Genomic DNA, 13,874 nt, shown 5'->3' on the forward strand with positions numbered 1-13,874 from the left:
ATGGAATTTGTTTTTTGGAAGCCATTAGAATGGACATAATAGATATTACTAAGCTTTCCACAACGTTCATTTTTTCTCTAGATTTTTCATGCAGTCTCATTACTGTTCAGTCCTCACTGCAGTACTAGCATTCTATTCAAGAACCAGAAGGCACAGTATGAATAGAACTATTGGTACCTACCACACACGGGACTTTTACAATGCACAGGATTGTCAGAAACTACAAAAAAATCTGCAATATTGTGATTTTAACACATCTTAATACTCCGCCTAGTGGTCAGATGATAGAACTACACTTTTGTTTCGCAGGTATCGGATGACCGGCGCTGACAGTTACATGTACGTTGACGTCTTCCCACCCCAGTCCACAGTTTTCACTATCGTTGGCCTAAAAGGCGGCATGGTGTATAACTTCTCTGTGAACGCCGTCAACAATCTGGGAGACAGCGACTATGCGGATGGCGGGGCTGTGCTCACCGTCACGACTAAAGGTAGTCCAGGCCGCATTTACAGGTCATGCTTAAAGGAGCGCTCAGAAACGTTACTTCAAGAGCCAGGCTTTAGGGGGCGGAGCATGACACAGGAGGATTCTTGTGTCATGCCCCGCCCCCTCATACCCTGCACTAGACATAGCTCAGTTTGGCCTGAAGTGTTCCTTTAAATGGTTTATGTCATTCCAGAGGACACTGATGTGAAGATCCCCGAACCCACACAATCTGCCCCTCCCGAGCCAAAGACCGGTGAGTTACTGAGAGTAGTCTGAAATATTTTTTTTTTTTAAAGAATTTTTGATGATTTTGTTTTTAATTTTCCATATCAACATCTACGGTATAATTTAATAAAGTAATATATCCTGTAATTTTCACTCTGGCCACTTAACCAAACAGACCGACAATTGCCAAATCTGTAGGGGTTTTCTTTGAAGTAGTCACCTAATCTACATTATAGACAGGATTACAATAGAAGATAACGCCTCCACACATACAAAACTCTCCCATAGACCTCAATGACTTGGTTTCAGTCTATTGCTGCCCGTGACCTTGAGACAGCTGTAAAGCGTATCACGAAATGCTGTTAATAGAGCAAAGGAGAAGTTCTGGCAAGAAGGCCGCCCCAAATTGGTGCCAATGTAGAAACTTTACACTTTCTAAAGTATAAGGGATGGAAACCCTACATGCTGTTTATATTTTTTCCTATTTGTGCCCCCAGATCATTGGACCCCATATATGTTCGCCGGCATCGGTGCAGGGGGGTCACTGCTCCTCCTATTTAGTGCAGGACTTGTTTTCTGCCTGGTGAGAAGGTTCAGAAAGAAGATAAAAGAAGGTAAAGAGAAAATATAATTGAATGTAACTTGGAAAGCGTCAGCAAGCAGGCTGTTTGATGTTGACTGATCTTAAGATGATTTAGTTATAAGCTGGTCATACTTATATGATGCAAATTTCTTTGACCGCTATCTCCCCTGCTCTTGAGATTTCAGGATCGATTTTAAAATCCGATTTCCGATCATTTTCCACCCGATCCCGATCGTGAAATTTGATCGATCGCCGATCGGGTCCTATCTTTCCCGATTCTGATTGCTCAACCCTAATTGTATATTATATATACAGTGGGGTTGAGCCGATCTTGAGATTTCCAAATCCGATCATTTTCCAGCCGATCCTAATCGCGATCGTGAAATTTGCTCGATCACCGATCAGGATCCGATCTTTCCCGATCGCTCAACCCTACCCGTGACCGCTTCATAAACATGCACAGTCAGCATAGCCTAGGACACCCGATGCACTACTACTGTATATGTCTATAAATATGCATAGTGAATAGAGTGGATCGGTCCACAGCAGATTGCTGACGGTTTCCATTGTAGAAACCACACAGCACAAAATAGAAGTGCGATATAAAAAACCCCTCAAAGATATAGAAGTGGATTTTGCACATATTGAAGTTTCTCTTCTGTTTCACAGGGGATGAAGTGAAGAAGGACGAGGGGTAAGAAAAATTCTGAAAGTAATCGATGTCTTACTATTTTTTTTTTTTATATACAAAAGGTGTATATATAACATTTAAAGTGGTTGTGTGGGTATAAATAAAAACCTGCAATACCTGACAAAGCCACAGACATGAGTGGCGCTGTATCTCAGAAAATGCCCCTATGAATCTTACTCTATGCATTTAACCCTTGCAGTTCACCTCATGGAGCCCTCAATGAGTACGGAGAACTGATTAATGCACACGCGAAGAAGACGTTACTGATAGACAGCGGCTCTGAGACCAGCGGCAGCAGCGTATACCAGGTGAGGGGGGGTATATAGGGAGGATAAGAATATAGCAGCAATATATACTGTATATATTATACATATAATACTCCATATTATCTTTTATAGGACAGTGTTTCAGGGTCAGGACTGTATTACTACCCAACCCGAGATTATCAGCCCTCACTGTCCCCCCAATATGAGAGTGTAGAGAGGGGGGATCCGGAATATCAGAGCTGGGCGGGTAAGTACAAGATCACTAATAGTGTAACCAAGAGAGCCAGTATATGTATTGTATAAACGTACTTATATACTTGTACATAGGGGGCAGTATTATAGTAGTTATATACTTGTACATAGGGGCAGTATTATAGTAGTTATATTCTTGTACATAGGAGCAGTATTATAGTAGTTATATTCTTGTACATAGGAGCAGTATTATAGTAGTTATATTCTTGTACATAGGAGCAGTATTATAGTAGTTATATTCTTGTACATAGGAGGTAGTATTATAGTAGTTATATTCTTGTACATAGGAGGTAGTATTATAGTAGTTATATTCTTGTACATAGGAGGTAGTATTATAGTAGTTATATTCTTGTACATAGGAGGTAGTATTATAGTAGTTATATTCTTGTACATAGGAGCAGTATTATAGTAGTTATATTCTTGTACATAGGAGGTAGTATTATAGTAGTTATATTCTTGTACATAGGAGGTAGTATTATAGTAGTTATATTCTTGTACATAGGAGGTAGTATTATAGTAGTTATATTCTTGTACATAGGAGTAGTATTATAGTAGTTATATTCTTGTACATAGGAGTAGTATTATAGTAGTTATATTCTTGTACATAGGAGGTAGTATTATAGTAGTTATAAACTTGTACATAGGAGGTAGTATTATAGTAGTTATATTCTTGTACATAGGAGCAGTATTATAGTAGTTATATTCTTGTACATAGGAGCAGTATTATAGTAGTTATATTCTCGTACATAGGAGTAGTATTATAGTAGTTATATCTTGTACATAGGAGTAGTATTATAGTAGTTATATCTTGTACATAGGAGTAGTATTATAGTAGTTATATTCTTGTACATAGGAGGTAATTTTTATTAGTAAAAACAAAACAAAAATACATTACATTCCAGCAGAATTAATAGCTAATAATAATATAACATAAATCAGACATGTCCGTCAAATAACAAAACTGAGAATCACTTTAACTTAAGAGTCCATTGCTGGCAGGAAAAAGAGGGGAAAAAATAAATCCATAAATAAATGAACAGACTTATTTGCAGTGTGATCAGAGTATTCAGCAATCGATATATACATTTCTCCACAATTTTACATTATCGGGCTTTTTTCTGACCTCCAGAGACTTTATCCACCTCAGTTCAGACATGATATATGTGACAGCGGTCATATGACGGAAGGGCTCTCTGTGTAGGGACTCCTGGGTCCTTGTATGCCAGTGATAATATTTGATGACAGTAATAATAATATACAGGGTCTCCCGGTTAATGTCACCTATATTAGTTGGGATGCCATATACAATCTCGGGGTATTTGAGAGACTGTAATCGGGGAATTTTGAGCCTCCGGGATATTTCCTGCCAGATCTTTCGCCCTCCCCCGCACTCTGATATAAAATGTGCCATGGTCTCCTCCTGCTGACAACCCAATGGACATGCCCGATCTGTCACACTGAGATGTTTTAAGTTGCCTCTTACAAAAAGCTTCCCATGCAAAGATAGCCAGGCAATGTCAAAGAACTTTGCAGGGAGCCTCAGACCAGTGAGGAGCCTCAGACTATCCTGCAGGGTTGTAGATGTACAGTCCCTCAATGCTGGCTGGAGACAATAGAAGGTCTTACATACCCGGGTGTATAGATCTTTCCTGGTCTTACTCACCAGATAGGTCTTTTCAATTCCCCATTTTTTCAGGCACCTTATGCCATAGTCCAGATACTGGGGGAGGTAGTCTCGAGTCGATCGACCCCTCTTAAGGCTGCCGCCTCGCACCCAGGATTCTGCAAAAGGCAATATCCAGTCCCTGATACTATTTACCCACAGGGAGCTGTTATCTGAGTCCAGGCAACCAAAATTTACTTTTAGAAACATGGAGTCAAAAAACATCCTTGGATTTAACATATCCAGCCCACCCTCTCTCCTCCGTAGGTAGGTTATCCCTCTTTTTACTGGGTTCAACCTGTTCCCCCACAAAAGTTGGAAGAACAGGCTAAAGAGCCTAGCGGAGAAAGATTCTGGCAAAGGAAAGACAACAGAGACGTACAAGAAGACAGGGACCAGGTAAGTCTTCAACATTTTAACCCTTTCTCTATAGGTCAGCCTCCAGTTCTTCCATCGCTGAACCTTTGCATTTCCGGATTCCAACTTTTCTTCAAATTCCAATTTAGTCTGCAATTATCATCCCTCCCGAATTTCACCCCAAGGATCTTAATATAGGAGGAGGCCTGGGCAAACTGTGGCAGATCAAATGCAGGATCAGTATGACCCGTCCAGAGAGCTTGACTCTTCTCAAGGTTGACAAGAGACCCGGAGGCCTCTGAGTAACTTCTGATGGCCGCAGACAACATCTCCACCTCACGAGGCTCAGATATCACCACAGTCACATCATCTGCGTAGGCAACGACTCTCAGGGGCAAGCAGTGGGGGACCGGCGCCCCCTGAAAATCACACTCCTGCAGTGACCTAAGAAACGGGTCTATGGCAAACACATACAGTAATGGACTCAGTGGGCAACCTTGTCTCACCCCTGCCTCAACCCTGAAAGTATCACCCTGCCAACCATTGATCAGAGGAAAGCTCTCTGCCTCACGGTACAAAGTTCTCAGCCAATCCACAAATTGTCCCGGAATACCGTACTTTGTCAAAGTCATCCATAGATACTCATGGTCTACTCTGTCAAAGGCCTTAGCCTGGTCAAGACTCACAACATATCTCCCACACCTCAGAGCTTTACATCTCTCAAACATCTCCCTTATCGAGATAACTGCTCCAGAGATGTTCCGCCCTTTAACTGTGCCAAACTGTGAGCCTGCCAACAGTGCCGGGGACAAACAAACTAATCTAGAGAAGAGAATTTTTGCAAGAATCTTCCTATCGACATTCAAGAGGGCAATCGGCCTCCAGTTCTTGATGTCACTAGGCTCTTTACCTTTAGACAGCAGGATCAGGGAGGACACTCTCATGGATGGAGGCATCAGGTGGTTTTCTAGACTAGTTTTGTATACATCCACGAGAATTGGTGCCAAGAGGTCTCGGAATTTCTTATAGAACTCAGCTGTAATCCCATCTGGACCTGGTGCCTTCTTCAGATGTAACTTATCTATGGCCTCTTTCACCTCCTCCACTGTTAACTCTGCTGTCAAAGGAGAAAAGTCCAAATCATTAGTATCAGGACCCGGAGTTGCCTCCAAGAATTGAGCCACCTTCTCTCTATCCAAAACCTTCTTCTGAAACAAGTCAGAATAGTAAGTTCTCACCACCCCCAGGATACCCTCCCGAGACTCCTGTAACACACCCTGGGAGTCAGTGAGACCTGTGACCGATTTATTTTCCACCCGCTCCCTGCAATTCTCAAAAGGATCCGGAGCCCCTAAGGACCCATAATCCCGTTCAAGAACCAGGGATGTATACCTGCGGTACTGATACTGACTGATCTCAGATTTCAGCCGGTCAATCTTTTGTTGGTCATCCCCGCCCGCCGAATAGAATGACACTAATTCTTTCCGCAGCCTGAGATACTGGCTATACTTACTCTTCCCCTTCTTAACTGACAGTCTCCTTAAGAGGGATCTGATCTCCTCCTTGACATCCTCCCACCAGTCAGCCATGTTATCATAAAAGTCAACTCTCTCTAGTTGACTTTGTAAAAGAGAGTGAACACAATTCTGGACATAGTCATCATCCAGCAGACTGGAGTTTAGTCTCCATAACCCCCTACCAGTGTCAGGACGCTTAGCGGTACCCAAGCAGAAGACCAAGGCCAGATGGTCAGAATATGGGACAGTTTTCTCCATTATCCCAGTAACAACTTCTGTGGGTAATACAAAGGCCATGTCTATCCTACTACGCCTTTCAGCACAACAATAAGTAAACTTAGGCTTGCGACCACCCTGTGTGAACACATCACTTAGACTGGCTTGCTGGATGATGCTATTAAGGACCTTGGTGTCTCTGGCCACCGCTCTGCCGGAGGATCTGTCACCTGATGACCTGGTGACATTGAAGTCTCCAGCCAATACCACAGGCACAGAGGTAAAAAGGTATTGTTTCATCTCACTAAGTAGCTGGATTCTTTCAGCCACTGTCTGGGGGCCATAGATGTTTATGAAGCGGAGCCTCCTACCATGGACAGTGGCCTCCAGAACCAGACACCTACCCATATGTACCTCCGTAATCCTGTGCACCGTGATAACTGTGGTATTAAATAAAATGGCTACCCCGGCATAAGGCTCCACAGCCAGTGACCAGTAGGAAGGACCAGACCGCCATTCCCTCTCAGCCTCACGCAGATGACCTAAAGTTGTTAAACGTGTCTCCTGTAGGAATATGACATCTGCGTCCAGACCTCTGAGGTGCTCGTATACCGCATGTCTCGTCCTTCTCACTTTCATGCTATTTACATTGGTAGAACAGATTGTTAGGGAGAACCCAGCCATCATAACACAGCAGAAGATGAATAGAGATGTGACCGCCATCATAAATCAGAGTCTGAATCTCCCTGTCTCCCACCAGTCTCCATGTCAGACTCTACCGCAGCCTCCACAGCAATGGGCTTCCGCTTTGTTGGGGGGTGCCCTGTGTCTTCCTCACATTCCCCATCTATCCTCTGCAGCTCTCTCTCATAGTCACCATCTGACTCTGACAACACGTCGTACCTGTTGGACAGGACCATCACTCCAGCTCCACTACTGACGGTTTTCATGGCTTTTGGGCCTGTGTTATCACCTTGCTCAGGCTTGCGAGAGGACGGGTCTTTTTTCTTCCGCTTGGCTTGCTTTACCTGACCCTCTTCAGATGGTGACTCATGAGAGGTGGCCTGTGGCTGATCCTGGGTGACCACCTCCATGTTACCCTGCGTACTATCTGAGGGCTGAGGTTCTGGTGCAGTATCACCTGGCTCCTGCTGGACCTCCTGCCTGGTAAGTATAGTCCCTGACATCAGGGCCTCCTCCTCTAGGGCGTCTGCCACTGCCACCAATTCGTCATCAGGATAATCCTTACTGACGTTGTGCCAGGCGTGTGGACAGTCCCTGTGCGGGTGACCCATCTGCCCGCATAGGTTACAGCGGATGTTTTGGCAGTTGGCACTGACATGGCCGAGCTCCCCGCACAGGCTGCACTTGACCACCGTACACACACTAGCCACATGGCCGGTCTTACCACACTTAAAGCATTTCCTGGGTTGACCAGGATAAAAGCAGATGCCTTTTTCTCTGCCAATGAAGAAGGAGTTTGGAAGATGGGACGTGATGTTATTATACTGGTGCAGTCTCACCAGGACCTTCCACCCTCCAGTCCAGATACCATCAGCATCTCTGTTCTTAGTGAGGTCAGACATCAGGTCGCAATGTCTTCTGAGCCACACCACAATATCCTGAGGAGGAACAGATTCATTCCAAAAGACGATGTTGACAGTGACTGTATCTGGCCTGGAGATAGGGATAAAAGTAAATTTATTCCAACCCTCACTGTCCCTGAGATGGGTGTAATTCACCCAGAACCTGTCCAGACTAGCCATGAGCTTAAAGCTGACATCATATCCCTGTCTGTCTGGTAAATTTATGATGGCCAGGATGTCAGCCGGTGTGAACCCCATCTGGTGGCACAGGAGCTCCCTCACCACAAACCTCCTGTCTGGGAGATCCTCCTTGGCCCCTCGGTGCTTAAACCTGACAACATTCCTCCGCTTAAATGCCTGGCCAGTGTAGTGAGCGCCAGAATTGAAGGAAGGAGCGCCACGGCTCCAGGCGTTCCTGGGAGGATCCTGACGGGGCGCACTACCAGGGTTATGAGGGCCGCCAGGGCCTGTCACACCTTGCGTACCTGATATCAGAGGGGGAAAATCACACGCAGCGTTTTGTGCAACCTCCAGATAGCAAAACGTAACGGACCTGAAAGGGTAGTGAAGTAAAGCACATGACTATATAAGGGATGAGAGCAGCTAGGGCAAGTTAAGGTTAAGGGGTTAAGTAAGGGACAAGGGGAGGGTTAAAGCAGGGATATTTAGTAAATAATATAGGCTATGTGGGGCTCATTACAACTAGGAGAAGCGTGGTGAATAGTTGTGCCACTTACCATGTCTGACCTTGATGCGCTGCTTCGGGAGATCCGCCAGACTGCCCTACACCGGGGCTCTGGCTGGCTCCAAGAACGCTTCTTGGGGGCCCCTCCGGTGGATGTTTCTCCTGCCCCTGGAGGGGATGCTAGGCCGGCGAGGCGTCGTGCCCGGCCTCCTGAACGGCTCAGTCCTGAGCTGTCCCCGCAGCCCAGGCGTCGCAGACGGAGCCCCGCAAGGGACCCTCCGGCGTTGCCTCCCGGCCGGCGCTCCTTGCCTGCTGGGAGCGACGTGGGGAGGAATCCGGCTTTGCGGTCTGGGCGTGTGGTTCCGGGGGGATCCAGGCGCGTGTCCCCCTCCCCCCGGCGTCGGGATCCTGTTTGTGCTGCTGCGGCCGCCCCTGTCGCTGATGTTCCTAGCCGGGGGCGGGCTCGTCGAGAGAAGAGGTCCGGTGCTGTCCAGGATGCCTCCGCTGACCCTCTGCAATCCCTCCCGGCTTCCCAGTCCGGGGGCCGGGCCTCAAGTCTGGAGCTGGCTGCCGCGGTCCCACCGGAAGTGCCTGGCCGGCGGCCATCTTTGGATTTCCTGGTGCGGGCCGGCGGTGGGGCGTGTGCTTCCGGAGATAGCCCCGCCCCCTCTGATGACGATGCGGATGACGACTCTGGCGAAGGGGAAGAGGCGGAGGCTGCTGCTCCTCCCCCTCCGGCGCGGTCTAGTGAAGAGCGAACGCCCGGAGGGCGGGCTGGCTGCAGGAGCAGCTCAGCTACCACGTCGGCCCCTGTGGAGGACTCTGTGGGCAGCGCTGTGCTGGCCTATCCCCCTGGACTGCCTGCTGCGTCGCTGCTGCCTGGAGGTGGCTTCTCATCGGGAGGGACGGCTGCCGGGCCCCGGGTGCCCGCTCGAGCTGGTGAGTGTTACATCACCCCTTCTGCTTCGGTGGGGGGGGAGGGAGGGGGTGTGGGGGGGGATCCGTCACAGTTAATAGCTTCTTTGCAGGGTGTTTTGTGTGGTTTTCAACAGCTCCTGGGTTCCGGTGGGGGGATTGGTAGGGGGTCCCCGGTGCCGGTATGGGCGGCCCCGGGTGGTCCGGTTGGGGCGTGCAGTGTTGGGGCCCCTAGCGTTAGTGGTGTTGGGTTGTTCCCGGCGGTGGTTGCGGCTGAGGGCGGGGGTAGTGGTCTGGCTGGCGCGGGCGCAGGGGTGGCGCAGGGTGTCATTGAGGTGGTTGCGGAAGCTAATGCTGGCGTTGTTGCCCCTGAGTCAGGTTTGGCGGTGGGAAAGGAGGATGTGCGTATGGCAGATTCGGCGAAAGGGGAGGTTTATGTGTGTTTTGAAGGGCCGCTGGGGGTGCATTTGAAGCAGGAGGTGCGGGAAAAAATTTGGAAGGGGGAGTATGTGGAGATCTTCTCCCTCCTCCCCCTTGAAAAATTTAATTTGGATAGGGTTAAACCGGATGAGTGCAAGAAGGAGGAGGAGGAACGGCGCCGCTATCGGCTCATTCCTCGCACCTTCTCCAATTGGCTTCAGGCCTTTTGTATTCTGGCGAGTGTCGTGGGCGAGAAGGCGCCTGACAACTGTTCGGGCCTCTTCTGCTACCTTGACTCTATTGGGGAAGCGTACCGCGTTTACGGGGGGAATGCGTGGCTCCGGTACGATGAGCACTTCCGTCAGCGGAAGGCGGTGCGTCCTTCCTTACGATGGGACCACAAGGATATCAGCTCATGGATGAAATTAATGGCGGCTACAAAAGGGGGTGGGGGTCAGTCCTTTCGGGATGGGTTCGGAGGCTCCGGGTCTGCGTCGGGACGTCCGGCTGGAGCGGGAAAAGGTTGCTGTTGGCAATACAATGAGGGGCACTGTAAGTTTGGAGGCGACTGTCGCTTCAAACACGAGTGTTCCGGTTGCGGGGGGACTCACCCCCTTACCCGTTGTTTTAAAAAGGGCAAGGGTAGGGGCGGAGATATTGACAAGAGGGGCGACTCCGGTGAGGGTGGAAAGGATGGCGGATTTTCTCGGGCGGTATCCAAATAGGTCGGCGGCCGCGCGTTTGTTTAAAGGTTTTTCCGAGGGTTTTCGTTATCCATGTTCTAATTTGGGGGGTGGGGGGGAGCCTAGGAATCTGGCGTCGGCTCTGGCTCACCCCGCGGTGGTGTCTGACAAGTTGGCGAAAGAGGTGGCCTTAGGTCGCATGGCGGGGCCGTTTGAGCGTCATCCTGTTGAGGGGCTTCGGATTTCTCCTTTGGGGGTGGTGCCCAAAAAGGAGCCCAACAAATTCCGCCTCATTCACCACTTGTCACACCCTGAGGGGTCGTCGGTTAATGACGGTATTGATCCTGCTTTGTGTGCGGTGTCCTATGCCTCGTTTGATGCAGCCTTAGCTTGGGTTCGGAGGTATGGGAAGGGGTCGCTTCTTGCAAAGACTGACATAGAGGCGGCTTTTCGTCTTTTGCCTGTGCACCCAGACAGCTTTCACCTGTTGGGGTGTAAATGGCAGGGGGGGTACTTTATTGACAAATGTTTGCCGATGGGGTGCTCGATCTCCTGTGCCTTTTTCGAGGAGTTCAGCACCTTTTTGGAGTGGGTAGTGCGGTACCGGGTTCAGGTAGACTCGGTGCTGCACTACCTTGATGACTTCCTTTTCATCGGCCCTCCTGGTTCGTGGGTCTGTCCATTGCTTTTGCAGGCCATGGAGGATACCTGCAGGAGCTTTGGTGTTCCGCTTGCCCCTGAAAAGACGGAGGGCCCGGCCTCTGTTGTTAAGTTTTTGGGCATTGTCATCGATACCGAGCGGCAGGAGTGCAGGTTGCCAGAGGATAAGGTGGGGGAGTTGCGGGAATTAGTGGGCCGGGCGGTGCGGCAGAAAAAGCTTCGTTTACGGGAGTTGCAGTCCCTGTTGGGTCGCCTTAACTTTGCCTGCCGCATCATGCCCATGGGTAGGGTTTTCTGTCGGCGCCTGGCTGCTGCCACGGCGGGCGTTCGGCTGCCCTTTCATTTTGTCCGCTTGGGGTCTGAGTTACGGGAGGATTTGCTGGTTTGGGAGGGTTTCTTGTCCAGATACAATGGGCGGTCGTTACTGCAAGGGGCTCTAGTTTCTAACGTGGATTTGGAACTGTTTACGGATGCGTCCGGGGCGCATGGGTTTGGGGCTTACTTCCAGGGTCAGTGGTGTGCTGGGGAGTGGCCTCAGGCTTGGCGTGCGAATGGATGGGTCCGGAATCTGGCCTTGTTGGAACTTTTTCCAATTGTGGTAGCTACTATGGTTTGGGGTGATCAGTTGCGCAATCAGAGGGTCCGCTTCTTGTGCGATAATTTGGGTGTTGTCCAGGCCATCAATTCGCAGTCCGCGAATTCGCCGCCTGTAGTTCGGTTGTTGCGGCGTTTGGTTCTGAGAGGGCTTGAGCTTAATGCGTATTTTGTGGCTGTGCATTTGCCTGGTTCGCGTAATGTTATAGCAGATTCCCTCTCTCGTTTTCAGTGGGACAGATTTCGGGAGGTGGCGCCGGAAGCCGACAAGGAGGGCCTCTGCTGCCCGGAAGAACTTTGGGCGATGGTCTGAGTTTGGCGGTGTCTTTGGTGCGGCGGTCCCTGGGCGACGCAACGTGGGCTGGATATTCGCAGGTTTGGTTAGAGTGGGAGGGTTTGTTACAGGAACTGCATGCGGGCCCGGAGGATTTGGAAGCGTCCTTGTTGGTGTTTGTGGGTCTGTCTTTTAGTTCCGGTGTGTCTCCGGCTGGTTTGTCTCGGAGGATGTCCGCGGTGGCATTCTGGCTCAAGTTTCGGGGTTTTCATGATTGTACCAAGTCCTTTTTGGTTCGGCAGGCGGTCAAAGGCTTTCGCCGAGGGGCGTCGGTCCGCGACCGCCGTCGGCCTTTATCCTTTTCACTTGTTCGGGATTTGGTTGGGGCGTTGGGACGTGTATGTGCGTCTGATTACGAGGTGGTCCTGTTTAGTTTGGCCTTTTCACTGGCATTTTTTGGGGCCTTTAGAGTTTCTGAGTTGGTGTCTCGTAGTCGGGTGTGCCCGGGCGGGCTGTTGTTTGGGGATTGCCAAATTGTTGGGGATGACTTAGTCTGCAGGGTGCGTCGTTCCAAGACCGACCAGGAGGGTAGGGGCATGGTGGTTCGCTTGCATCGTCTGCGTGGGTCGGCGGTCTGCCCTGTGAACTGTTATGAGGAATTTTTACGTCTGCGCCCGGCGGGCGGTATGTCCTTGTTGATTCATAGGGATATGTCGTGTCTGTCACGTTTTCAATTTGTTCAAGTTTTGCGGAAGGGCCTGGCAGCATTGGGGCTGTCGCCGAAGGATTTTAGCTCCCATTCCTTTCGGATTGGGGCCGCCACTGAGGCGGCGCGCTGGGGTTTGCCAGACTGTGTCATAAGGCGCATTGGGCGTTGGGAGTCCGACCGTTTCCGTTTATATGTTAGGCCGCATTTGCTTTGAACGGTTGGGGTGGTTGGGGTTGTTGCCTGTGGGGGGGGTTCTTTGTTTCTGATTTTGTTTATTGTGTTGCAGGCTCGTCCACGTGTTTGGTCTGGATCGCTGGCCATTCTTATGTCCACTGGGGTGGAGTTCGCGCGGAGGCTCGGCCGGCTGGGCGACAGTTAGGATTTGACAGGATGGAGGTTCATATCAAGTGGATCGGGGTTAGGGGTTTGCTGTGGTCCCGGTTGCTGGGTGAGCTTCAGTATTATGTCAATATGGACAGGTCCCCGGATGTTTTGGTTGTGCACGCCGGGGGAAATGACCTGGGGTTACGCTCGGCCAGGGAGGTGACTCGGGATATTAAGCTAGACCTTTTGCGCTTGTTTACGACTTTTCCAGGCATTATTGTCGTGTGGTCTGACATCGTGGCTAGGTTGTCTTGGAGACATGCTCGCTCACCGGCGGGCATTAACAGGGCTAGGATTAAGCTTAATCGGGCGGTGGGTAAGTTCGTAGCCCGGAATGGCGGTATTGTGGTTAGGCACCATGAGCTGGAGGTGGTGTCCCCTGATCTTTTTCGACCCGATGGGGTTCACCTCAATGCCATCGGCATTGATATTTGGCTTTTAGGGATACAGGAGGGCATTGAGAGAGCAGTGCGCGTGTGGGGAGACGAGCGGGCGTAAGGGGTCACGCCCGATCGCCGTGGCATGGGTAGGAGGGGTCTTTGTAGGCAAAACGGGGGTGGAGAATCAAAGTGGGTTAACTCCACCCACTTTTCAGGATGGATAATGGTTGGGAGATTCATGTTTGGTAAGTCCTGAGGCAGGGTACCCAGGACGGATAGACACTCCGGTGTGGGTGCCCTTGGGTTAGGTGTGCACGGCCAGGGGTA

General features: G+C 49.8%; 2 protein-coding genes across 2 annotated transcripts in view; one reads left to right on the forward strand and one right to left on the reverse strand.

Annotated features, from left to right (window-relative positions):
* NPHS1 (NPHS1 adhesion molecule, nephrin) overlaps window positions 1–13,874 on the forward strand; it is a 42,689-nt gene that overhangs the window by 24,776 nt on the left and 4,039 nt on the right. Inside the window, exons 22-27 of the mRNA XM_075278861.1 lie at window positions 310–491; window positions 681–740; window positions 1,210–1,326; window positions 1,965–1,989; window positions 2,186–2,294; window positions 2,385–2,499. Of these exons, the coding sequence (XP_075134962.1) occupies window positions 310–491; window positions 681–740; window positions 1,210–1,326; window positions 1,965–1,989; window positions 2,186–2,294; window positions 2,385–2,499 (608 nt within the window). The remainder of the gene's footprint in view (window positions 1–309; window positions 492–680; window positions 741–1,209; window positions 1,327–1,964; window positions 1,990–2,185; window positions 2,295–2,384; window positions 2,500–13,874) is intronic.
* LOC142209155 (uncharacterized) lies at window positions 6,980–8,583 on the reverse strand. Its single transcript, XM_075278090.1, has 2 exons — window positions 8,544–8,583; window positions 6,980–8,328 (listed from the first exon to the last, which is right to left on the reverse strand). Exons 1-2 carry the CDS (start codon window positions 8,581–8,583, stop codon window positions 6,980–6,982), a joined length of 1,389 nt encoding a protein of 462 aa, XP_075134191.1.

The sequence above is a fragment of the Leptodactylus fuscus genome, chromosome 6, assembly GCF_031893055.1.
Source record: "Leptodactylus fuscus isolate aLepFus1 chromosome 6, aLepFus1.hap2, whole genome shotgun sequence".
Taxonomy (NCBI): Eukaryota; Metazoa; Chordata; class Amphibia; order Anura; family Leptodactylidae; genus Leptodactylus; species Leptodactylus fuscus.

Bases quoted from the DNA above. Each gene is read 5' to 3' on its own strand.
- LOC142209155 (XM_075278090.1), bottom strand. From the start codon at position 8,583: ATGGTAAGTGGCACAACTATTCACCACGCTTCTCCTAGTT. The intron at 8,329-8,543 runs GTAATGAGCCCC...CTCTGATATCAG, and splicing joins TCACCACGCTTCTCCTAGTT to GTACGCAAGGTGTGACAGGC.